Below are 26,273 nucleotides of genomic sequence, written 5' to 3' on the forward strand. Positions count from 1 at the left end.
AGGAGAGGAAGGAAGGAAGGAAAGAAAGAAAGAAAGTAAGAAAGGAAGGAAGGAAGGAAGGAAAGAAAGAAAGAAAGATAGAAAGAAAGAAAGAAAGAAAGAGGAAAGAGAGATATGATAATGAAGAAAATGGAGAGAAATATGGATAAGAAGAAGAGGGGGAGAGGGGGCTCTATGTACAATAATGGGTCTTGCGAGAAATCTATATTCAATTAATTACCAAATTGATCTTGGTTGTAAAATCAGTTCTTGCATTCAATCTCTAAATTTTCACTGACATTTCATCATTCAAACAACATTATTGATGACTTTTCTAATGTTTTGTTTAATATTCAGGAGGTTCGGTTGCCTTTTCAGTTTCCGTTTTATGGCCACAACATCACTAAAATTTATATCGCAACAGGGGGTAAGTACACAATTTTTGAAGTCATCAGTGAAATTGAATGGATGTCTAGTTGATGGAGAATAAACTATGTAAAGGAAGAGAGAAAGAGAGTGCGTGATTGTTAGAGGGTTTGCACGACAGTGAGAGAGAGATTTTCAAATTTTGACAAATGATTGTTGAAAGAGGGGGAAGTAAAGGTGAAGGAAAGATGGATCTTTCTTCAACTTTGTTCAATTCTTGTTGTATCTGAAAATGTGATGTTTCTGGTGATGATGATGGTGTTGTTATTTGTAATGGTAATGATGACAAATCATGATTTAATTATAACAGGGTTCTTATCATGATGATTAAATGATATTGACAAAATGATCTATTATAATACTGATGATAATCACTTTGCACCTACATGATGTAATGTTACACTCTAAATTCCAAGGATAAGGGTTAACTTAAAGATTTTATATTCAAATCTTTTAGATATATATTTAAATCAACAAGGTTTAAATCTAAATCTAATATATGGCTTGTCACTATTCACAGCCTATGTGGATTTATTTTAAATCCTTGGAATTTAGAGTGCAGCGGGAGTTCTTCTGTCCTCCCCCAGTGTTAAAATTTGTCATAATTAACTGTAGATTTGATTCCACTTTATCCCCTGCCTTTTTTACAGAATAAACCTATGGCAGCCTTTAGGCAAATAATAATAATAATAATCATAGGAATAATTTCTTGTTAATAGTGATTATTAGATAATGATTATGGTTTACAATGTTGGATAGTAAAAATGATGATCTTTACTACATGTGATGTAATAGTTTATCTCTCCTATGAAATTCATGTTAAAACTTAGGAAAGCAGGAAATAATTTGAAAGTAATCAACAACAAAAAAGAAAGGAGGAAAGAAAGAAAGAAAGAAAGAAAGAAGGAGGGGGACGGAGGGAGAGAGAAAGAATAACTCAGTATGAAATATTTCAGAAAATAATGTGCCCCAGGATGCTTTCTTTGTAGACTTAATGAGAAACTTTGAGACCGGGGCTACTGCTTGTTTAGGATCTGATATTATTTTCATTTTCGATAATGATCACGCTCACTGGATAATATTTCTCATCCCCCTGAAGCCAAATTTTATCTTCTTGTCAGTTGCAGTCAACATCATCCAATGTTTCAACGAGATTAAATCGGAGTTGTTCTCTCCATTCCCTCAATATTTCAAGAACTCAGAGAAATCTTGAAATACGAGATGACATAAAAGCCTATAAATTTGCTCTGTACAGAGGCAAAAGTCACGAGATACTTTCTCGGATGTCATCCGTGCAGGCACCACTCACGACTGCTATTAATGTGTGTAGGAAAAAAAATTCTGTCGAAGTGGGCGAGGTATGTCTGTATGGTTCGCTGGAGAGCATTCTCCTTGCTTGGGCTTTAGATTGCATTATCGTCATTTTCGCAGTTGTCTGCTGCTTTTCCGCTTTCTCTTTTATTTTCTTAAATGATTTTACTGGCCATTGATTTGGTTGTGGCAAATTTCATGATTCAGTTGTTTACAATGGCCCTGGACAGCAATGACAGGTTTTTCAGGCAGATCTTGAATTCACATTGTCAAGGCATTTTCTGCAAATTGTAGCTGAATGTAATACATGTATGTATTTTGTTAAGATCTGCAAAGCAATATAACTCACAGATTTTTATCTTGTGTTTTTCTTCAAAATGGTGCATTTATTCATACATACAGTAAATGTTTACAGACTTTTTTTCTTTTAAAAAGACCAAGATGAATAATAAAAGGAGAATGTACATAAACATTATATGAAAACATAAGAAAAGGTGATAAATGCAACAGATAGAAATGTACAAAGAGAAGGGAAATAAAAAGAAAGAGAAAGAAGCAGGGGAGGGGAGGTCGAGACAGAGAGAAAAGGAATGCAGAAAGGATAATCATTTCGTTTCAGAAAAAATGAATTATCCCCAAATCAAAACAATTTTTCTAAGAAAACATTATTAGTGACGCTTTGTTCGTAGTGCATGGAAAATTATCTTAAAATTGAAAAAAATTGATTGATACACCTGTATAAACTTCTTGATTTTTGTCTTAACATCACAACTAAGCATGTGAGTGTTATCCTTTTCTGTTAGTGTTACTTTAATACCATGTATCTCCCACGATAATCCAATTGAAATTTTGATGAATGACTATGCTATATGAGAATTCAATTGGAATGCTTGGATTTCCTCCGAGCACAAATATAATTAGTTTGAGAAATATACATGAAGCTGAATTACAAATGATTGATTAGTATGCCATCCTCACTACTCTTTAATATATCTTGGTAAAAATGTTACCATAATGAAAAAAAATGAAATATGGTGTTAAATTAGGGCATAAATCTTTGAATATGGGTTTAAATGAAACCAGTGACTCCCTTCATGTTACTTCGGTGAACTGGAACTTGATTTTTTTTTAAATAAGAAATAAAAAAGATCCAAGAAAAAATATATGTAGTTCAAAGAGGATGATTATGAACATGAGTATGAAATTTTAGGTGTTACTACATGCACCTAAAGTAAGTAGAGCCAGGTACATGTACAGTTGATGTGATGCACTCACAAATTTGGACCGATTTTATGCACTCACAAATTTGGACTGATTTTTAATGAATGAGGTTGTAGGATGCTTTAGGGAATGTTCTGGCTCTGCTTCATTTAGGCTGTTACAAGGGTTACCCTAGGCAAGCTGAAACATCTCTATTTTTATAACCTACCCCTTTTATTATACTGTCAAATCATTTATTCTTAAGATAAGTTACACCCATTGTAAATATGTTACTTACTATGTAAAGGGGCCCCGTTAACAAGCTGTGCTTCACTGGGGTCCCAAACCTATCATTCTGAGTTCTATGATGTTGTATTCTGTACTATTGTTTGTGTTTGATATGGTTTGAAATAAATACTATACTAAAAAAAAAAAAATCATTAATTTATACATGTGAACAGGGAAATGAACTGCATATTGGCAGTTCAATTTTTGAATAGTAATCAGAAAACAAAAGGTTAGCATGACATGTAGCCTGGATAGAACGTGGATTATGATAGATAATAGCTATTCATAATAATGCCTATAACCCCCTTTCAAAGGTCACCATTACCATAGAAACACTCTTGACTTCAACATCAGCCGAACAGTTTATGCAACATAGATTCCTATTTTGGAAATTGTAATAAAAACAAACGTTCGTCGCCATGCTTTATGAGTTAATGGGATATAGTTCTAACCAATTTTCCAAATGGTTTGCCGCCATGGAATTGTAAATTTCGAGCCTTGCCCCTAGCTGTCTCTGCTCATAATAGATCAAGTTTCGGGTCAAGAAGTGCCGCAAGCCACGGAGGCGCTGGTTCGGTGAACATCGCGTTCTTGCTCTAAACGAAGAATTCCAATTAATCATTCAGGGAGCATTTCTTCAATAGGCGTTCTTGAAGAGAAATTATATAAGGATGATGCATCTGACTGCTAAAATATTAATGAGTTTTAACTTTTTATGCAAGGTTTATATGGAATAAGAACAGAATTCAATCTTTGAAAATAAGATCCCACTGCAAAATACAATTTTTCCTTTTTGTATGATTTCTCATTCTCAAATCCATGATAAGAAATTATATAATATACCGGGGCTTTGGAATGTTTTTGAATCCATGGGGAGGGGTTGACCATCCCAAAAAATCATCACAGTCAGATGGTAGTTTGTTTTGTTGGTTTTGTACATGTATGGTTTTGGCGAAAAATGGGAAGGGGAGCTTCCCTCCCCCCCCCCCCCTTCCCCTGGTTCCACGGTCCTTGATAACATCTCTAGATATGAACATGAAATTAAATAATTACATGTAGTCTGTTTACACTTGGGAAGGTGACTTTCACACAGTTTAACTTTGTATTTGATTGCAAAAAGTCGCATTTAGGGACACAGTACCAATGTAGTGAGTTTAATTACTGGTATTATCTATTTCTGTTTAAAATATATACCATGAATTCAATCTGGGCCCGTCTTACAGAGTTACGATTGATCCGTTTAATCATAACTCTATGGAAATTCATCAGTGTCATAATTTTTTTCTACGAAAAACTTGCACAATGTCCTCTGTATGCAAAGAAAGGCGCAGAGAATTTCAAGAAAATAATAATTATGCATAAATTTACATCATACCGTAGCTAAAAAATGTTTTGAACAAACATGCATGATAGATGTTGATGTTGCTGGCCGTCCATAGTTACGATTGATCGGATCAATTGTAACTCTTTGTAAGACGGGACCCTGACTTTGATTTCTTGAAGTAAAATGCAGGGAATTGTTCAAAGTGTCATTACATGTAGTTGTGCTAGTACAAAAGCTGAATTTAAAGCTGAATACATGTAGCTTATTGTGCTACAGTGTTGCTGCAGTTTGACTGATAGTAGAGATTTCAAAATCAGCATAATTTTAATCCCTGATGAATTTCCACCATCCTCATTCCAATCAGTGGTGTATAAATCCTATCTCTTATTTAGCTCAGAAATGGCAGAGTTGAATATACTGTACATGCATAAAATTACAAATTTATTTCAGACATACATGTACATAAGCCAAGCAAAGCGCAAAATAAAGGTTTGTGCACGATTGCCTCTGGTAAACTCCATGGTTATAGAGTCAAATTTAATATAGCTTATCTTTTTCTGCAGGCTTTATGTTACTGTCACTTTTAATACATTATACATGTACATGTATGATGTTTTTTATTTACTTTTATTTTTTTACTTGACAAGAAAATGAAGAAACTGACTGCAATGTCATTGTCAAAGCGACGCTGTTTTTATAAAAATCTAAAAAAAATTGTTTTACGTACATGTATATGTATCAGCAGCATATACAGTAGTTGTTGGAATGCATGCATTCAATTTTATAAATGAGTTTTATGTAAAAATTTTGCATAGCTTGCTAGAGAAACCGTAATATACATTTTAACATGTATTCGTAAAGCGAAGTCAAATGTTAATATCGGTACCTTTTCTGGTTTTCAGTGAATGTTGGTTTGAGTTAGAGGATACGATGGCATTTGATGAGATTTACAAGGATTTGATAGATCTGTCTTTAAAGAGACCAGCCAAAGACAGGAGTGGATTTAAAAAATATATATATCTGTAATTCACATGGTTGGTTTCCTCTTGCTTTCCAATTCAAGAGAATGGCAGCCTGTTTAATTGTACTCTAAACCCTTTTATCGAGATTTAAAATCTCCATCTTCTTCGCCTTGGCATCGGCTTCTTCCTCTTTCATCTTCAGCTTCTCATTATTTTGTTCACTCCCTCTTCCATTCTTTTTTTCTCGCATTCTTGCTCTCCTTTCTCCTTCTCTTCCCTTTTCTCTTTTTCTCCCTTTGATCCTATATTTCTCCCCTCTTATTTCTCTTTTCCCTCCCCATTCTCCTCTCCTTCTTTTCTTCTCCTTTTCCTCCTCTTGTTCTGCCCATCTTTTTTCTCCTGTCCATCCTCCTCTCCTTTAATTTCTTCTTCACCCTTTCCGACTCTTTCTCTTCCTGATTCTTCTCTCATCCTTTTCTTTTCCACCTCTTCTCTTTTTCTCCACCCCATTCTCATCCTCAACTTCTTCCTTTCTATTTCTCCTCCCCATTCTCCTCTTTTGTCTTTCTTTTGCTCCTCCACTTCTCCCCCTACTTTTGTCTCTTCTCCCTTTTCCCTCCTTCTTTTCTTCCAGTCCTTCTTCTCCTCTTCTTTCTTTTTCTTCACCCCATTCTCTCCTCCTTTTCCTCCATCTTCTTCTTTCTTTTCTTTCTATTTCTCCTCCATATTCTCTCTTTTACTTTTCCTTAATTTAATGAAATATAAAACAATGATTCATTTTCATCAGAATAACAAAATTTCATTTTAAAGCAAATAAAAAATCTTATTTTATAGCAAAAATACATTCCTAATCCTATAAAGAAAGTTACAACTATTCTTTGTTTGCATGTAATAGGCATATCGTAATAGGAAAATCTTTGCTTAATTTTTGTTTCAAATATATATTGATCTACAGATTTCATCTACCGGTATCCACATACATGTACATGTACATATGCTTCAGATACAGGCATGCGTTGGACCCATCTTACCTTCTTGAAATGGAATGGCATATAATACTTGATTTCTCAAATGTCCTTTCTTGATCCTTTCCTCTTGTAACACTCGCTACCTCAACAGATCTCGAAATTTTCCTCTCAATTACGGAAATCTCTCGAGGATTTAGAGAGAGATCCGCTTGAAGCTACAGAGGCTTGCCAATATCATCTCGTCCTTCACCAGGGACTGCATACGATCTATGACATTTCTTAATTGCCAATGAAGCAGATGAAAGAAGAGATGTGCAGATAAAATTCAGCTAATCTAAATTCAAAGTAATGGAGATATGCGCCATCATTTTCATCGTTCTTAGAAGGGGAAAGGTGACAAATCTAAGTCTAAATTTAGCTAATTAAAAGCAAAGGATTTTATAGCTCAATTAGAAAGAGAATGAAAAAGAAAGAGGGGGCAGACAGATGGACCAAAAGGGAAGGAGAGGGATAATGTCTTTAATAGGGAAAAGGGAATTATTTTTCGAGTTTTCAGAATATCTTAGAAATTGTTATCTTCAGTTTATTAACTGAAAATCCTGACACAATATGAGCATTACGTTATTAACATGATTAAAGATATCAAATATTTGAAGGAAAAATAAGTAATTTTAATACTCAGTGTGATACAGAGATGCATCTACATGTAGCTCTTGTCTGATGTGTACTTTTAGGGTGTTTTCGTGTTAATTTTGAGTCAAGAAGTTTTTGTTTTTAAAGCTTTAATCATGAAAAAATAGAATGGTTCCTAATGCATTCAATGCTGGAGACTGAGAGTGTTCACAGATGTTTTTTTTTCAGGAATTCTCATCAATTTTTAAACTTTTTTTATTGGGCAGTATGCCAAAATAAAATTAGCCAATTTGAGTGAGATCTCTGGATGTAGGATGACAGAATTACTCTTCAAAATATTTTTTCAGCATTTTAGGTTGCCATTCTCAATCATTATTAATTGAAACTGCATATTATTACAGTTAGTTAAAATAAATATTGGGTACTATTGAATAAAAATTACTGCTATGGTTCGCCATAAAATGGTAATTTTCTTGGTATGCTTGATTTTGATTGGCTGTTAAGCCTACCATTGGATGGCAAAGCTATTACACACAGTAACTTTCACTCAACTGTGCCCTGTGGTAAGTGACTGAACCAAATTATAGATTTATATTTAATTCTTAAAGATTTATTTTTCGATCACAAATGATTCAATTCAAATCTTTTGATGTAAATCTAAGTCCAGGGTTCAAAAGTCTAACAAGACCAAAGTCATAAAGGGATTTTCCCTTGTTGATTATGAATTACAAAACCAACCACATTTTTTTACTTCTAAATGTCATTCCACTGGATGAAAATTTAGATTGAATACATCATCAGCATTATTTTTGCTTCTCTTTCATGTTAAATGTGGTGTTTGTTATAAAGTTCACCACGTCTCTACGTGACAAAAGCACACTTCTGTAAAATGATATTAAGTGACACATGCATGGCTCCCAGCTGAAAGCATGCCACCTTGTTGTTTGCTAGGAGCAGATAATGAGACGAAAAGAGCTTTTTTCTGTTTTACACAGAATTATGAAGGAGAGTGTTCAAGGGCATTGATGAAGGATCTGAATTGGGTATCTTTCTCTTTGACATACAGTACGATGCAAGATAATCGTTTTTCTTTGGGACATCGTCGATAAAAACAAGTTATATCTCTCCCGGTGCTTCACTAATGTGTTTGCCCTGAAAGGCTAGAGGACTACTGAGACACATGAAAGATTCATTCGCTCGATACCAATTCATCATTTTTTTTCCGCCGGTTGAGGCAGTTTTTCATGGAAAGACGATGTTTAGAGGTAGTGAGGGAACTTTGATGTCGGAATTAAGAGGTCATCTGAGGCTCACAGCTGCAGAAATTAAGTCAAGAAGGTTTGAAAGCAGATTCCAACAATGTACCCATGGTATCCTGGTTTTAACTTGAACTCCGTGTTTATTTGCATTGAATGCAGTATACACTTTTATGAAGAAAAAAATCTAAGAAATATATTCGGTTACACTTCGTAATTCCGAAGGTTCTTTATTCCGAAGGTTCGTAATTCCGAAACACGTAAATTGCCTATACCTCGATGTTCGTTAATCCGAAAACAAAATAAGGTTCGTTGTTCCAAAGGTTCGATAATCCGAAAAAGAAATAAGGTTCGTTGTTCCAAAGGTTCGTTAATCCGAAAACGAAATAGGGTTCATTATTCTTAAGGTTCGTTAGTCTGAAAACGAAATAAGGTTCGTTAATCCGAAGGTTCGTAAGTCCGAAAACGAAATAAGGTTCGTTAATCCGAAAATTAAATAAGGTTCGTATTTCCGAAAATGAAATTCATTCACTTTGGTAACAAGAACGGTGCTGTTCTTGCAAGATAACAGGAATATGCCATGATAAACTAACGAAAGGTGATATATGTGTTTGTTGTGGCCAAAGCATGTATTGATTTAAGTGCACTTATATGCCAAAAAGGGCATTTTGGTGCAAACGGATATTTTCACCAATTTCACAAGGGCTTATGATATTATTACATAGTTACTTTATTTTATAATAATTATTGGCTATTAGGAATACCCTTTCAAAAAAACAGACAAAAAAATCAACTTTAAAGCTGCCGATCCGGGAAATTATGGGTGAAAAAAATTCGCCCCCCCCATTGGCGAAAGTTGGATCGGGGGGGGGATAGCAGGGGGCACTTGTGTACCCCTAAAGAAATAATAGGGAAATGCTATTTTTCCAAAATGGGAAATTTTTTTTTCAAAATAAATGCTTTATTTAAAGTATACATTTTAGATTAATTTTCAGGAGAAGCTCTTATTAAAAATGACATCCCCTCCAATACAAATCCTATTACCTGGAGGTTACTCGCAAACGACCAACACACTTAATCCCCTAGCTGCATCTTTAAACCATTTGCTTGGGCAGCATTTGTCAGATAAAATCGAAATTAAGCGTATGTTTGATCCGGGCGCCTATTCTTAAATCAATACATGCTTTGGCCACAACACACACATATCATCGTTCGTTAGTTTATCATTGCATAATATCCTATTATCTTGCAAGAACAGCACCGTTCTTGTTACCAAAATGAATTAATTTCATTTTGGGAAATACGAACCTTATTTAATTTTCGGATTAACGAACCTTATTTTGTTTTCAGATTTACGAACCTTCAGAATTACGAACCTCATTTCGTTTTCGGATTAACGAACCTTCGGAATTACGAACCTCATTTCGTTTTTGGAAATGAACCTTCGGAATTACGAACCTCATTTTGTTTTCGGATTAACGAACCTTCGGAATTACGAACCTTCGGAATAACAAAGCTTCGGAATTACGAAAGTATGCGATATATTCAACCTTCATTGTATTTTTGTTTGTAACTGCCCTGCTAGATAATCAGCGGCACTCGTGAACATGTATACTACTCAATTGTCCAAATCATTTCAAACAGATTACATGTCTACATGGCCCTACGATAGTTGTTTTTACAGGCTAATGGTTACCGCAGGGCAACCATAGTATAGTCAGGCTGGTTTGGTACCTGCCAGCCGAAAGAAACATGATTTTTTTTTTGGATGGTCTCAGTAGTGATTTTATTTAATAATCAAAATATCAATTGATTTTATGAATAAAGGGCTGGGAAGGAGGATGAGATTGAGAGGGGCAGGGGCAGAAGCAAACTGCATGGGGGCCCTGGTCAATTTTGCCCCCCCCCCAAAAAAAAAAATAAATAAATAAATAAAATGAAATAAAAGGTATAGGGGGCGTTGGAGGTGGCCAGAAAGGCATTTGGAGAGGGAAAGCAAGAGTCAGAGAGGGAGGGGCGATGAAAAGAGAGAGCTTGGGGAAGGGAAATTTATGTGTATTTTAAAAAGTGAGGTCCGCCCTATTGAATTGGGAGGGAATACAAGTAAAAGCAGGACCAATATATCGCTAAGCATGTGACGAGGCAAGTAGATGAGATATAGAGTGGAGAAAATTAATGGGTTGGAAACCACCGGAGACAAAATGTACAATATACTGCCCAACTTTTAGGCTTTTTACACAGGATTTTCTTAACCCCGGACTATCGCTAACCCCGTACTATCCTTAACCCCGTACTATTTATTTTCCTTTTCACACATGCCAAATTGTTTTTACTAACCCCGATAAGGAATGCTTGCTTTTTACACACGAAACTCGCTAACCCCGGACTATTGGTAGCTCATGAATATTCACAAGCGCACTGAGGGGTCATTCGGGTCATATCCAAAATCGCTGACTTCTGGCGCGCGCCTTTTTTTCATCGCCGTGATCGCTGTTCATGAATATTCATTATACTTACCTCTGATTGGACAACAGGGCCGGCTCTGTTGCGGGCATGAATGGGAGCGCTTAGCCCACTTTCGTTTTACACATGCGATCTTAACCCCGTACTATTGCTCTTAGCACCGCAATTGGTGGGATAACCCTGCTTTTTTGCAGGGCCAAATAATCCCGTACTATAGGTGGGGTTAGCCCACTTTGCAAAAACGCTGTGTAAAACGAAAGTGGGCTAAGCTTAACCCCGTACTATAGGTGGGGCTAAATTGCCATTTAGCCCCACCAATAGTACGGGGTTAAGGAAATTTTAGCCTGTCTAAAAAGGGTATTTGACAAAAGGAAGCTAGTGACACATCAGTTAAATGTGAGTTATTGTTGTTTCTAAAACACCCTTTGTAGTTTCTATGTTGCACGTTCAGGCAAAATTTTGGGAAGAAATGATCGTTCTATGGAAAGATATTGCAGAAAATATGCTCTTATATTGCATTGACACCTATAAAATGACGAACGTACATGTACATTGCTCGTTTGCAACAAATGATACTTGCTTCCTTTTGCCAAAGTACAAGTATGGCAGAATAGTGAGAAAGGGACCTATCATCATTTAAACAGAATGCTTAAGAATGGAGAGAGAAAAGGAGAGAGCTTGCAGACAGAATTGTAGAGAAAGGGAATTTTGAGAAATATGTAGAAATACCGTGAATAAAAATCAGTGAAGGTAGCAGGATCATACATGTACCAGCCTGTACATGTACATGACTTTTCTCTTGAAAATAGTTTCAAGATTAATTACAAAGACAATATATAAAAAATGTACAAAAATGAGGCGTAGCTTACATACATGTACAACAGTATGAAGAAAGAGCTAATTAAAGGCCAAGTCCATCCCAACAAAAAGTTGAAGAGTTAAAAACAAATCAAACAAAAATTATGCAGAATTTATCAAAATCATATGTAAAATAAAAAAAGTTATGACATTTTAAAATATCTCTTATTTTCACAAAACAGCTGAGGCTAATATGCACAAGTAATAGTGAGTTGACAATGTCACTTACTCATTATATCTTTTGTATGGTATGAACTGTACATTATTTCAAATTTTTCAGACTTTGACAATATTCATACTTAAAGTTTAATACAATAAAGGCTATTTTACATTTTAGGGAGGGATCAAAATGGTTTTACATCATTGGCATGCACATTTCAATATTGGATGTGCATTGTGCAGATGCAAAACTTCAGAATTTTCTTTTTAACATAAACATCTGATTTTGGTGAAATTGTCAGCTTTTTATTTTTGTCTTGCATGCAGAGAGTAGATACTAGCAAATTTGGAGGGATTTGAACAAACTATCCACCTCAAATTCATTCTGCCATCCAGTTTTATAAAATAATTAATGCACATTTATTAAAAAGAAAATGGTTCTGTAAAAAGTGACAAAACCACCTGTACATGTAGGCATCTTGGGGATTCATAATATAATGAGAATTCACTTGGTGCAACTGCTTCGTGCTTGTCGCACACCCTTGCGTGTGCTGTATTGCCACAACATATTCATAAAATTGCATTATTGGTAGGCCTAAACAATATCTTGGTAGCTCATTAATTTCATCTAGAATTCCACTATGTTTACACGAAGTGGGAGTTGCAACTTTCCTATTTGGGGATGTACAAAATATACCCCATGGGGGCAGATGTTTAATGTCGCAATAATTTAAAAGAATATCCTTGAGGCTATTTTATCAGGCATGTGCATGTATGATAAGGTTACATGGTAATAGGATGTAATTTACACTATATATGGAGAACAGACCTTGGGAATGTTTTTGAATTTCCATATTAAGCAAGACAATGAACTCAACCCAGTGTCTCTGACACAAATGCTAATCACCGGTGGGGAGGGGGGGGGGGGGTACTCAACCAAAAAAGTGGTAGGTATGTGCCACAGGCGAGACAAAAAGTCAGGGCCTTTGGAGTGGGCTTATTGTAAAAAGGAGGGTCCTCGGAACTACAAATGTTTTCAAAAAACAGAAATTTGAGTGTAAAAATGGGGGTCCCCTCTGCGGCACATACCCACCATGCATTACATACTGAGAACCATTTAAAAACAGTATTTCAATGTGAAATTCATGTCATGTATTGTTCATGTGGGGGTGCTGCTGGCATGCGGTGTCACAAAATTAAAAACCTTTGAATTCATAATCCTTTTCTTTTTCAATATTTTTCTGTAAATTATCTGCAAAGAAAGAACCATCTGGACATATAGTTTACTGTGCGAAATTTTTCCTAAAGGAAAATGGTCTGAATATGCAGCCTTACATGTAGGTCCCTGACGAGGATGTAGAAGGTCTCCTCATTTGAAACAACAATATTGGTAGTTTCTATGGTGCATATCATTCAGTAGTGAATATTCACAAGTTGTATTTGTTACTAACCTTGTCTCAAGACCCACTTATGGAGATCAAAGCTTCAATCAGAGTCTGTGCCTGTAGACTACTTGACATCAGAGTGAACTTCACTTCAAGCTTCGCAACTAATTCTTATCTGCTGATGAGTATAAAAGATTCCTGCCAATGACGCAAATTCATACTTTATATTCATTGGTTTTTGATGTAGCCTGATCATTTATGTACATGTACAGTTATGTAGTAATATTTTCATAATTAAGGTTTTTTTTCTTCATACTTTTCAATTCATGCAATATATTCATTGGTTTTTAGTGGAGCCATGTAATCATAATTTTTGTTGTTTGCATTGATATTTATACTTCTTATCATTGCTGCAAAGTTAAAACGTTCCTTGTTTCTCAAAATAAAAAAAAAATGCTCAAGACAGCTCAGAAATACTGCTTGATTTTAATAGGCCTTTATAAGAGGCAAACTTCTTTTTCCTAGAAAGAGTTCTCTCACGATGGAGGAGATTGTCTTGGGGGGGAGGGGGGGGGGCACTCAAATTATATTTTGATGGGGAGGTGCCTCATGTAAACCCTGAAATGGGGGTCTAAGGAACTGATGATCACAAGGGTAATATATGGGTTCTTGGGAACACAATATATACCGGGCGGTCAGCTAGTGTGAAAAACAGGGTCTACGGAACGGGATCGCTGTTCAGTGGGTATGGTGCACGCTAGCGCTGTGCATGTACATATATGTGGGCATTAGCGGCATGGAGCTGCTATAGCGGAGGGAGTTGTGAATCCGTGCATGCAGCTCTCGCATACGATGGTGCTCACTCTGGCAGGGCTAGGGAACTGAGATGTTTCGTAACAAACAAGGGTCTTGCGAGCGGGGCGGCTTCTGAATGGAATTTTTGTCATTTGGAGTATCTACAGAACTGAAAATTAGGTCTGAAAAAGGGGGTCATCAAAGTACCACCCCCTTACCACCAATTTGTGCAAGTCCCCCCCCTCCTGTTGATTGTTTTCAGACATGATGTTGCCACCATTTGCCATGTTTTTTTATTTTTTTAAAAGAGCATTTTGTATTAAGCTACACTCAACATTTTGAATTTTGGAGATTAGAATTTGTCGCCTTTTGGCAGAAACAGTGCCAAACAATGGTGGGTTTTATTCTGGAAATTACTTTGGTGACCATTGTCTTTGTTCATTGTTTTGTGTTTTGATGTCTAATACTACATATTTATGATTAATTCATAATCCAGCAAAGCTCCCAATATATTCATGATCATTTGTGATTTTCATATACCAAACTTAAATACATGTACATATAAAATTAATGTGAATGTTATTAATGAAAATACAATTAAAAAACACACACACACATATAATACTTGTTGTCCACAGATATTTTCCTCACTGTCAAATATTTCTTTTTTTGTTTCGGGGGGGGGGGGGTGGGTTACAAGTATAGAAAAAGGAAAAAAAAACTTTATAAGAACAGAAAAGCGAATGGAGAAAATAATAATTGTCATTCAGGGACTCAGTTTTATAATTATGAGGGGAGCAATAAATAGCTCTCCTAGATCTTTTAAGGAGAGCGGTAGAGGAGCACTGCAAAAAGCTCTTCTTCAACATACAAGGGGAGCTTTTTGTCCAATTAACAAAACAGATGGAGGAAATGTATGTACTATAAAGTTACAATCAACAACCAAAGGAAGTATTTGTAATTGTTTTGCAATGTTTTGTAATTAGATTGTGTGTTATCAAAACCTGTTTGAGTTAGGTTTGACTTTGGCTTAAAGTTGAGTAACTAACAATTTTTTTTTCAGGGGCTCCATTTTAAATTTTTTGGGCAAATTTCGGGGGCTACTTTTGCATTTCGGGGGCTCTTTTTAAATGCTATTTTTTGTATTTTGAGGAATACCTGTTCACTTATTAATGAATTATTACTTTTTGTTCAATATTGTATGATTTTTAAAGTTATTTTTCATGCTTAGAATCTTGGATGTGGGTGTGTGTGGGTGAGTGGGTGTGTGTGGGTGAGTGCGTGTGTGTGTGACTGTGAGTTGGACTTGGATATACCTGTTCACTTATTAATGAATTATTACTTTTTGTTCAATATTGTATGATTTTTAAAGTTATTTTTCATGCTTAGAATCTTGGATGTGGGTGTGTGTGGGTGAGTGCGTGTGTGTGTGACTTGGATATACCTGTTCACTTGTTAATGAATTATTAATTTTTGTTCAATATTGTATGATTTTTAAAGTTATTTTTCATGCTTAGAATCTTGGATGTGGGTGTGTGTGGGTGGATGTGGGTGTGTGTGGGTGAGTGCGTGTGTGTGTGACTGTGAGTTGGACTTGGATATAAATGAATTCAATATCTAATTTCTACTCCATCTATTCCAGTACAATACCTTGTACTCAGCCATGTACATGTAATAAAGGCCCACATCCCCTAACTTTTCCTGAAGTTCTTTGAAAACGCAGATCTCCATGAAAATTTCATTTCTCTATTGGGGAGTCTAAATTCGGTGAGAATGTATTCATTAAGAACTTAAATATACATGACAATGAAGAAATCATCAAACTTTATTGGCAGTTTTGAATAATATTCATGAAATGTAAACTCTGTCTGAAACAGAAAATCACCATCACTGAGGCCTTTACTGAGTGAATTGTCCCCCAGAGCTCTGGCAGAGACAGAGCTCTAACTGGCTAGCTAGTAAAAGCGCCAATGCGTGAGCCTGCCGCCAGCCTTGTAAAATAGATGGAGCTTTGTTTGATGATTTATTGTCTGATATAATACCTCATCCCCTAGAAAAGAAAATAAATGATTTTTTAGTCATAATTAATAAATAAGGTAACTTATTTTGGAAGTTAATAGGCCTAAGCCGTTTTGAAAAGCAAAGCCGAATGACAACTCACCAATGCTAGGTTACAAGTCTCGGGATTTATTTCCTGTGTAATTCGAATTATTCAATCACAGAATCGTGATATCTGTAGGTGAAATATGTGCATTCGAAATTGCACATGGTGGTAATCATAATGGACCCCTATACATGCAACTGTTTCCCGACCGTTGCATTGATTTTTTTTTTCCGTAGTTGGTACCATGTGTATGGAAATACGTGGTACAGAAAAAATAACGCAACGTCGACATTTGAAACTGCGCTACTCGCGCTATTTTTAAGGATTATTCATGACTTTGAGTGTTGGTTTTTGGATTATTTTTAAATGGTAAGCGGAGCTCGAGCATATTGAGTTGTTATTCACTCGGCAATAAGCATGATTTTGGGTGATTTCGAGGGCGACTTTAGGCATTTCCGCGCAGGTCAACGATCGCGAGGCGCGCTATTAATCGCGCTACCAAAAATGGATTAAGGCGCGCATGTAGCGCGCGATCGCTCTCGCGCGCCTTAAAATCGAATCCCTGTTTAACTTGAGAGGTAATCCTTTTTTATGAAAATTGTTTTCAGCCGTTGTTAAAAAAAAAATTGTCAGCACTGGGAATGGATTTCAATCAATTATTTTCTTTATTTTTTTGTTTTTGTTATTCATACAAAATGCATTACTCTGTGATCCATTACTTGATTACTAATGATTCATCTCGGGGCAAAATACTCTCATGACAATTTCAAAGTTGTATCATTTCCTGCTTTGTTTCTCACCTAGCATCAATTTGATTAACACTGAATACAAAGCATTAGAAAGATGATGTACATTATGTCTGTTTGTATCACATAATTTCATATTACAGTATTTCTGCTTTTGCATACAGTATGATTTATGGCCTTCGCTATTGAAAGCCTAACTTGACAATACAAGAACTTTTCCACGTTTGACATTTTTACTGCTTTTCAAGAGTAGTCTGAATTCATTGAATTACTGTTTTTATTGAGTTTTCAGAATTCAGTATTAAGGCCTCAGGTTTACCACTATTTTTCAATGTTATTAGAAACTCCCTAATGATTGTGCATGTAGCCTGACAGCTGTGGTTTCTTATTAAATTGTGCGGCTGATGTTGGATGGGGGCGATTGTAACAAGAGGTTGGCTTTAAAGGGAAAAGCCCTCTGAAACTCATTTCATCCTGAGAAAAATTCAAAACCAACATAAAAAGAATAACAGTTGTTGGAAGAATGAGTGCTGAATATTGTTTGGTAGTCTATTGTTTCCAAACAATATGTTTCCGTGTTAGAAATACTTAAAATAGATATTTGAGGCATTTACGTATATTGATTTTTTTTAGGTTTGTCAGATTTCAGGCAAATTCAGTGTGAAAGAAATGCATGATACTTTTATGAACAGTCTTTACCAGAACAGACTACTGAGAAATATATATTTTTTTCAATTATTGGCTCTGATAAGTTTTAAACAAACAATTATACATGTACATGTACCTTCCCAAGATACAGTTACTCACAATGGAAATTTCAGATAAGTGTTTTAATTCATGTAAATGTATGATTGATGTTTAAACCATTTTCAAGTAGTAAAGCTTTGATTTCAAAAGCTTTTCATTTGAATTATAATAATCATAACTATTTCAATTTATGTTTTTGCAGGGTTTTTATCACTGAGTACATTCTTCCATCAGTACTTGTCTGCTACCCAGTACATTGCCCCTCTGATGGGAAACTTTGATCCTAGTCTGAACGCATCATCAAGGATCAAGTATGGGTATAATGGTAAGTTTTTTTTGTTTAATCTTCATATTAAAGTTGTTCATGTCATATCATCAAACTGCATCTCGGACGTATCGTGATTAAAAGACCCGTCTTTTCCAGCAACTTTGAGGCCGTTCTCATTAGGATTTCTAAAACTTGTTTACTGGAAACCGGTTAAGAAAACCAGTTTGGAAGATCGCTTTGCTAGTGCTCCCACTTCGACTTGATCACATGAAAGTGGTTTTCAAAATCACTTTACATAAAGCGATCTTGTTGCTATGGAAATGCTCTCAGTTGGGTGACACGTTTCGCGCGAAATTCGAAACCGCAGTGTAGGCATTCTACACCTGTCATGTGGAGTAGCGCGCTAAAAATGTCCGAAGATCGCTTCCCGAAGAACGGTTGTGTCCTCATGCACTTCTGCTGAAACCAGTTTACCAAGGCGAAGCGATCTTGAAAACTACATCGCGAGGTGTTGTTCCGAACTGGTTTGGAAGATCGCTTCCAAGACCGCTTCGACCGTTCTCACTACGCGTTAAACTAGTTTCCAGTAAACTAGTTTTAGGAACGTAGTGAGAACGGCCTCTTTGTGATGATCATGTGGCATACAGTGTGGCTAAAGCCTATGCCTTTTAAAATGATAAAGTCACACTGCACAAATGGTTTTCATCATTATTAGTCAATCATCATAAAAGTGTTTTATGTACATTAATGTATTTTAAAGTGTAAACACTCCTGTAATGTATAAATTTTGATGTGCCCCATACATTAGCCTCCTAATCGAAAGTAGTACGTGTACATGCACAGTACAAACGCAATATACAACATATACGTGCTTTAATAATGTAATTTCTATTATAAAAAGCACTACATGCTATTACCCTGGCTTTGGCAAGGCAACCATGGTCGGGCGATCGAGCATTCAAGAAATTTCTTTCTACCGGGGAGCCATTTACTACACCTGGGTAGAGAGTGGCAAATGTAGATGAGCTCCTTGCCAAAGGATGCGAGTGCTGCAGTGGGATTAGTAATGTGGAATCCATGTTATTCTTTGATAAAAATTCATCATAATGATGAAACCTATTGCACTTTGGATAGTCACATTTAAAGCAAACATGTGGAACTGGTACTACAAGGAACCGTCGCAAAGCGAGGTACCTCGTTTCCAAGACAACTGACGTTGAGAGAACATCCCTTTGTATGTTTACATGGAAATGCAGGTGGCTCTCTCTCCTCCCTTCTCTCTTCAAACAGACGTTGTTGGAGAAAGTAAAAGCGATGCCAAATTCAATGCTCAAATTGCTTCTCATCTTTATAGTGCATGAGCAGTTGCACCTGAAGAAAAAAATGGTTTTTATATGAGTAGTTTCACTTCTGTTGATTTTGATATGCTCTCTTTAATAGAAGAGTTTGATGGGTTTGAAATTTTATCTCCCACGTAGAGTAACAGATAGATGATGCAATAAAAAACCTATTTTATGTTTGAGCATGTTTGATACCATGTGTCAGTAGAGCATGATGAAATATGCGCTCATCCCAGATTGGGGTCCCAAGATAAAATGTAACCTCATGAATGCATAATTAGCCCCAATGAGGTCAATGTTTATATTGACTTGGTTTGTAGCATTAAGAACCAGGCGGGTGTTTCATAAAGCTGTTCGTATTAAAGTTAAGAGCGACTTTAAGAACGGCTGGGGATCCTTTCTTATGGTATGATAGGCCTATTCACCATTAATGTTCACTGGTGTACATGTAGCATGTACAAGAAAGGTTCACCACTCATTTTTAAAGTCGCTCTTAACTTACGAACAGCTTGATATGAGATGCACCCCTGGATAATGATATTGTAAATTGATTTCAGTGAGGCTATAATGTTTTCATGAATTCATATCTTGGGCCCCCATGAAGTGATTCACTTGGGATACAGTCTCAGACATGGAAATATTTCATGATGCTTTACCAAAAAACATGTACATGTATGGTATCAAAAATGGTAAAATTGAAAAATGGAAAACTTTGGTACTGCATTATTAAAGTAATAGCAGAATATCTTGACATAGTTGTTTCCCTGAATATCCAATGATTTGTTATGCAACTGCATTTGGTTCTAAAGTCTAGTCTGAAGAGCTTTGCTCATTCAAATCAACTTTAAACCTGTTCAGTTCTGTGTAGATGTAAAACCTTTCAAAAATTCTTAATGTGTGGCAAACAATGGTGCTATGGTCAGGGGTTTTTTTTTCAATTAAAGAGTGGGCATATCTACAGTTATAAATGATAGGGACATCTTTTCAGATGTACATGTACATTTATTTGTGCCAGAGAGGGAATATGTTTGCGATATACAGATACTGTTTTCACATCTTCATCGGATCAATATGCTCTCCTATAAACAGGTTCAGTTGTGCAGATTTACTTTAAAGTAGATGCAAAGCAGCAGCCTCAAAAGCACCCCTCAAGTCCTTAACTACTCATATCTGGCCAGGTTCCTTACCCATAGTGCAACATTCTGAGCAGTGTAACCTTGCGATATACAATGTAGACCCACTTTAAGGATAATCACACTACATGTAATAACTACTCAATGCATTCATACCACCATAATTATTTCCAATGCATCTAATGCAAATTCGTCCAATTGCTATATCCTCTTCTATCATTTGGTCTACCATCAGTTCGTCCACTCACCATATGGTCTACTTTCATTTAGTCTTATGCCATTCTGTCTTATAGTACCAGTTGGTCCAATAGCCATTTAGTTCATAAACCATTTTGTCTAATTAAACTAAATTGTGCCAAATAAAGGAAAAGAAAATGGGTCTTAGACCAACTGGTTATTAGACGAAATGGTAATAGACAAACTGGTGATTAGACGAAGTGATGATTGGACCTAATGGTTATTGGACCAAATGGTTGTTAGACGAAATGTTGATTGATGGAATGGCATTAGACTATTAAAATGAAGGTAGACCATGTGGTGAGTGGACGAGTTGGCAGTGGACGAATTGGCAATTTATGTTACCAAGTAATTAAAGCAAGTGTTTTTCTTCTCAAAAGCATTTTAGTTTCTTTGTACAAATAAAGTTATCGGCTGATCTACAGTGTATTCCCTCTACTGTCTCAAAGGGTATACTTCAAGACTAGCTATTCATTTGAAAACACAATCTGTGAGAGAAGACATGGAGTATCATGTACTGAAAGCACTAGAAAAATTATTTTTGATAGTCTATAAAAAACAAGGTTCTTGTACATGTACCTTTAAAATTTGTCAGAACACCTGGTTTTAGAACAATCTTCAACTCTTTTGTTTTGTGAACTTGAGTGTAGAAACTAAGGATTGGAAATTTCAAGCAAGTTTCGGCATGACAATAACATCAAATGATATACATGTTTTTATGTAATTCATGCTTAATACTGTATTTCCTTTTTTCCTCTTGTTACAGATACTGCCTTCACCGTTGAATGGGATGAACTCCATGTGCAACATATAGTAGGAGGTATTGATAATAATAAATTGATAATTGCAAAATTTCATGATCATGCAAAATGATGATGATTATAATATGATATTAGTATTATTAGTAAGCTTGGTTTGTATTTAACACTTTGCCAGAGGTTACAAAAATTGCAAAGAAATAGATCACGATTTGATATATTTTTCGTTTTAAATGAAAAAATATAAAGAGATGGACATGTAGCATCACAGTTTTACTCAACATCATTTTTGGGATATTTTTTTCAGCACCAGACAACTGCCACAAAGTTAACATCTCTATCCTCCAAAATATCAGAAAAGCAGATAGGTTTGAACTTTCATTCTACTTTTGAAAAATGCTGATACGAAATTAAAATGAAAGTAAATTTACGTATCACTTTTAGAAATATCTCCTTGTCCTTGAAGAAGCTATTAATTTCATTCAAAGTAGTTCAAACTGTGCAGTACATGAATACATGTACATGTATGTGTTCCTGTCCATCTGTTTTTCATTTTATTTTATTTTCTTCAATATAATTACGGGAATTGATGCCAGTTCTTCTGTCTTGCATGGCATGTAAATTCGGAATGCAAAAATTTCTCTTTCAAATTGCTTGAATAATAACACTAATTCAACTTCTGTCGTATGTTTTATTGTGCGGTGATAATTTGTTTTTCTTTAAATTTTGAACTGCTCAATGTAGATGGCTTTTTCATGATAATTCTCTTTCCAATAAAATAGTATCAACTTGTAAACTGTCCCAATGTCACATGACAAAGCAACCTTGCATTTCGAATGAGCGAATACTTCACTCCAAAATACATGCATGTATCAATCAGGGTTGTTATTCAAGAGGCTGACTCAATGCCAGAAATTTTGACTTTGGCCTCATTTTGACCTTGGAGAAAAAGTCATGGCCTCATATTTGTACACTAGCGATGAATAATCTTCATCGTTCCTCGAACGGGGCCAGACATTGAAACTATTTTGCCGTGTTCACGAAGCCCCGAGAGCTGTATCCAGATCAGCATGGCCAGGTAATGCACAGAAAATGGATTTTGTAGAAAAGACTCAAACTTATAGATTTTTTGCAAAAGTTATCATACCTGCGAGATTCTTTTGCAATTCTGCAGGGAACTTTTGTAATTGAGGTGATATGCTCAATCTTCAAGTCTTAATAGCCATATTAGTTAGGGGCCCCTCTGTTCTGGATGTTTACAATTTCTATGTATTTTTAGATACATACATGTTGGCCCGTATTCTGAAATCAGGTTTAACTTAGACCTCTGCAAAACTTATGGAAAGCCAAAAGTGTCAACATTTTTATCAAGTTGTATGTTTCTTAACATGTTTACTGTGCTCTTTCCTGATTCATCGATGGTGAAGACAATAATTTATTTATACTTCCTAGACAATTATAAAGGCTTTGAGAGCCAAATGAGCTGAAATATGGTATCTCTACCATTAGTGATTTATGTAACAATTGGCTATCCATACTTAAACCACAACTTTAAACCTGAGTTTAAGTTAAACCCGACTTCAGAATACAGGCCATACATACCGGTATACATATGCGTCTTGCGCAGAATCCATGTGGATGTGGTGCTTGAGAAATATTCTTTAGTATTATTATTATTATTGCTATGTACTATTATTATTATTTCTATTACTAAGTACTACCATTATTATTATTATCGTCATCATTATTTTAGTGAACCAATAGATGTTTCACTAGTTCTGCTTTTAAACATAGGATATTACAGTACCTAATTAATGTTAATATGTAAAGCTTATTGCCTATGATACCCGTCACATGTATGCACAATGCATGGACGTGTATGATCATAACTAATGCAGTAATTGAATCATTTTCCAATGTAGCTGTAACTCGAAACGCTCAATAATATGCTGCTTTATGACGAGCATAAATTCATTGTTAAGGACGAGGAAGTGCCTCTCATAATACATTTATAAAATCACCTCTCGAATTAAAGCAGATGATTATAAGGCTTTCAATAGTTAATGTGCTACATGTAGTATTCATGATGATTACATGTACATGCATGTAGCGCTTTAACACTTATTTTAAGCGCTCTACAGCAATACAGCATAATTACCCTGGCTTTAGCAGAGCAGCTGCTATGCGCGCTGCTTTTCAAGGAATAGATTCCTACCACGTACCAATTGACCTCACCTGGCTTGAGTGCAGCACAATGTTGGTTTAATTTCTTGCTGAAGGAAATCATGCCGTGGCTGGGATTTGAACCCACATCCCCTCGAATTGAAAGTCAAAGTTGTAACCACTTGACCATGATGCCCCCATCTTTACAAAGCCTTTCTAGTGATTAGATCCTGGATTGAAAACTATTTCCCCCAAAAATATATCTTTACCTAGTTTATTAACTTCAATGTTTTATTACAGTATGTACATGTAAATACCTGTATTAGAATTTTAAGAATTTTGCATTTTCATAATCTGACAATCTTCCTTCGAAGAGGGGGAGGGGCTTTGGCTTTGATAATTTTGAATTACTGTATTTGCCGGCGTATAGGCCGCATTATTTTTTTATGAGAAAATGAGGCAAAGTCGGGGTGCAGCTTACGTGACGATAGTCGAAAGCCGTGTCCCGCGAACGCTGAATACGTGGTCAAAACAGCACGTATGCGTACGTATGGGACTACAGTGACGCTTCCATTGTAATGGTTGTTAAAACGGCGCGTTTATAGGATGAAATAGTAAAAAAAAAATGACTTATCTAAGAAAATGTTTTCAGTACCTTTACGTGATAACTTACTTTTCAAATTAAATTCTATTTAGGTCTAAATTTGTTTCCATAAATGCAGCAGAGCTCAGAGACCGTGCCAGCGATCTGACTCTGTCTGGGGCTGGCAATAGTACGTTTGCAATGGCTAGCTACGTACCGCTAGCGCTCGCGCTCAACCACCGGGGTATAATTACTTCTTATGGCCCCCAGTTTTGTATTCCAGAGGTGTTTTTTTTTTCAACTTTTCAGGGGCTTAATCAATCCTTTGCCCCTCCCTTTATTATGGCTGACGTTATAGGATGGCAGTGCTGCTAGAAAATTGCGGCCCAAAGGCGATAAAGAGTTTCTGACGATGTTCTTTATGAACAGGTGCTTGTTATGGAGAATGTTTGAGAAAACAAAATTGTGGTATTTTTCCTTGTACATATGTAGGTGGTACTGATCTGAAGGGGAAATTCAGGTGATTTTCATGCTTGAATATGATTGCAGATACATGTACATGCTTGTATTTCTAACATGCATGACCAAAGACTTAAATTCACTTTACTAACTTACCTTTAACATTTCCTTCTTCCCTGCCGCCCAACCCTGCCTTGCCCTGCTGGAACGCCTATCCCTCTCTCCACCCCCCCTCCCCACCCCTGCATGTGACTCCACCCACCTGGCTACAATCTTGCTTGCCGATTGGTCCATACATCTCATGCCGCCTGCTGATTGGTCAATTATCTTGTATGCTGTGTGCTGATTGGTTCATACACTGACACACTCAGTTGGACGATTTACATTCCAGACCACCCTCATATCAGATGGGCGTATCCTCTTCGCGTACAAAGAGGTAATTATTGCCAAGTATGCTTTAACTTTTTTATAGAAACCTTATTTCATTATATTTATTTTGAAGTTATTTCCATTTTCATTTCAACAGTGAAGCCTCTCCAGTTGACAACCTGCTCTAGCTGACAACCTGCTCTAGCTGACAACCCTGCTATCATCTCAAAATGAATATTCACATAACAAAGATCAGTATTCAGTGAAAATACTAATAAAATCTTATCGTTGTCATGTTTTTATTAACCCTATCTAGGCCAGGGTATTTTCGGAGTTCATATGGGGAGGGGGGCTCCCAGGCCCCCCTTGAGATCTCGGCAGTCGATCGCACGATCGCACCGAAAATTGGCACGCAGGTTGTCTGGGATATAATCTACAAAGTTGTATAGTAATTTTTTTCATGCGAATTAATATTACGTAATTATTTTAATTTATGCGTAATTAGTATGCGAAATCATACTTTTTCCTCTAACTCCATGAATAAAGCTCAACATGTTCTAATTTTTTTTTTTTTAATACAAACTCTTTGTAATGTTCTTAGCAAGTGTACATGAAAAAAATTGTGATATCTGATCAATTTCTTATGTTTTATATTGTTTTTTGCAATTTCTTATGTATTTCCTTGTTTTTTGGACCTTTTGTTTTTCATTGTTTTATCAATGAAATTTGTTGGGACTCTTCTACGATCATAAACAGGATGAAATACATACATTTAGGCCAGCAAAATTAAAAATAATTGTACATTTATGATTTTGGGTTGAAAACACAATTTACATTGACTTTGTACACGAAATCACGTTTTTGAGCAATTTTTGGTCTGACATGCACTTACATAAAATTGTGTAACTTCAGAACCGCGTACCTGGGTGACACAAAATTGGTCTCAAAAGTTGCGCAAGACTTGAAAGTAAAAGGTAAACGAGCAGCGCGGTCATAAAATTTTGCGCGGCGAAAATATCGCGCGACTTGTTGAGGGGGGCCTCCGAGCCCCCCCCCTCCCCCTGCCTAGATAGGGTTAATCTTTGCAATAGACAAATGATAAAAACCTTTTTACAACTGTTCATAGCTAATCAAATTGCATGATTTCAGTAGCCTATAACAATGATTGTAATCCCATCAATAACAAGTCCTATAAAACAATTCTTTGGTTTGTTGAGAATAAATACATTTTTTAACGATAAATTTGGATTCAGAAATGTTGTATCCCTCTTTAAACTTTTTTTTTTCACTATGATAATTTTAGATGTTTTTCTTTATGATAAAAATACAATTCTATATTTTTGCAATAATTTCTTTTCT

At 35.9% G+C, this 26,273-nt stretch overlaps 1 protein-coding gene across 2 annotated transcripts in view; it reads left to right on the top strand.

Moving 5' to 3' along the window:
- The window catches only part of LOC121426033 (plexin domain-containing protein 2-like), a 72,401-nt gene that overhangs the window by 18,078 nt on the left and 28,050 nt on the right, over window positions 1-26,273 (top strand). For both annotated transcript variants that reach the window (XM_041622161.1, XM_041622162.1), the window contains exons 4-7: window positions 337-406; window positions 17,807-17,929; window positions 21,349-21,402; window positions 24,917-24,981. In XM_041622161.1, the coding sequence (XP_041478095.1) occupies window positions 337-406; window positions 17,807-17,929; window positions 21,349-21,402; window positions 24,917-24,981 (312 nt within the window). The remainder of the gene's footprint in view (window positions 1-336; window positions 407-17,806; window positions 17,930-21,348; window positions 21,403-24,916; window positions 24,982-26,273) is intronic.

This window comes from Lytechinus variegatus, chromosome 13 (assembly GCF_018143015.1).
Source record: "Lytechinus variegatus isolate NC3 chromosome 13, Lvar_3.0, whole genome shotgun sequence".
In the NCBI taxonomy this organism is placed as follows: Eukaryota; Metazoa; Echinodermata; class Echinoidea; order Temnopleuroida; family Toxopneustidae; genus Lytechinus; species Lytechinus variegatus.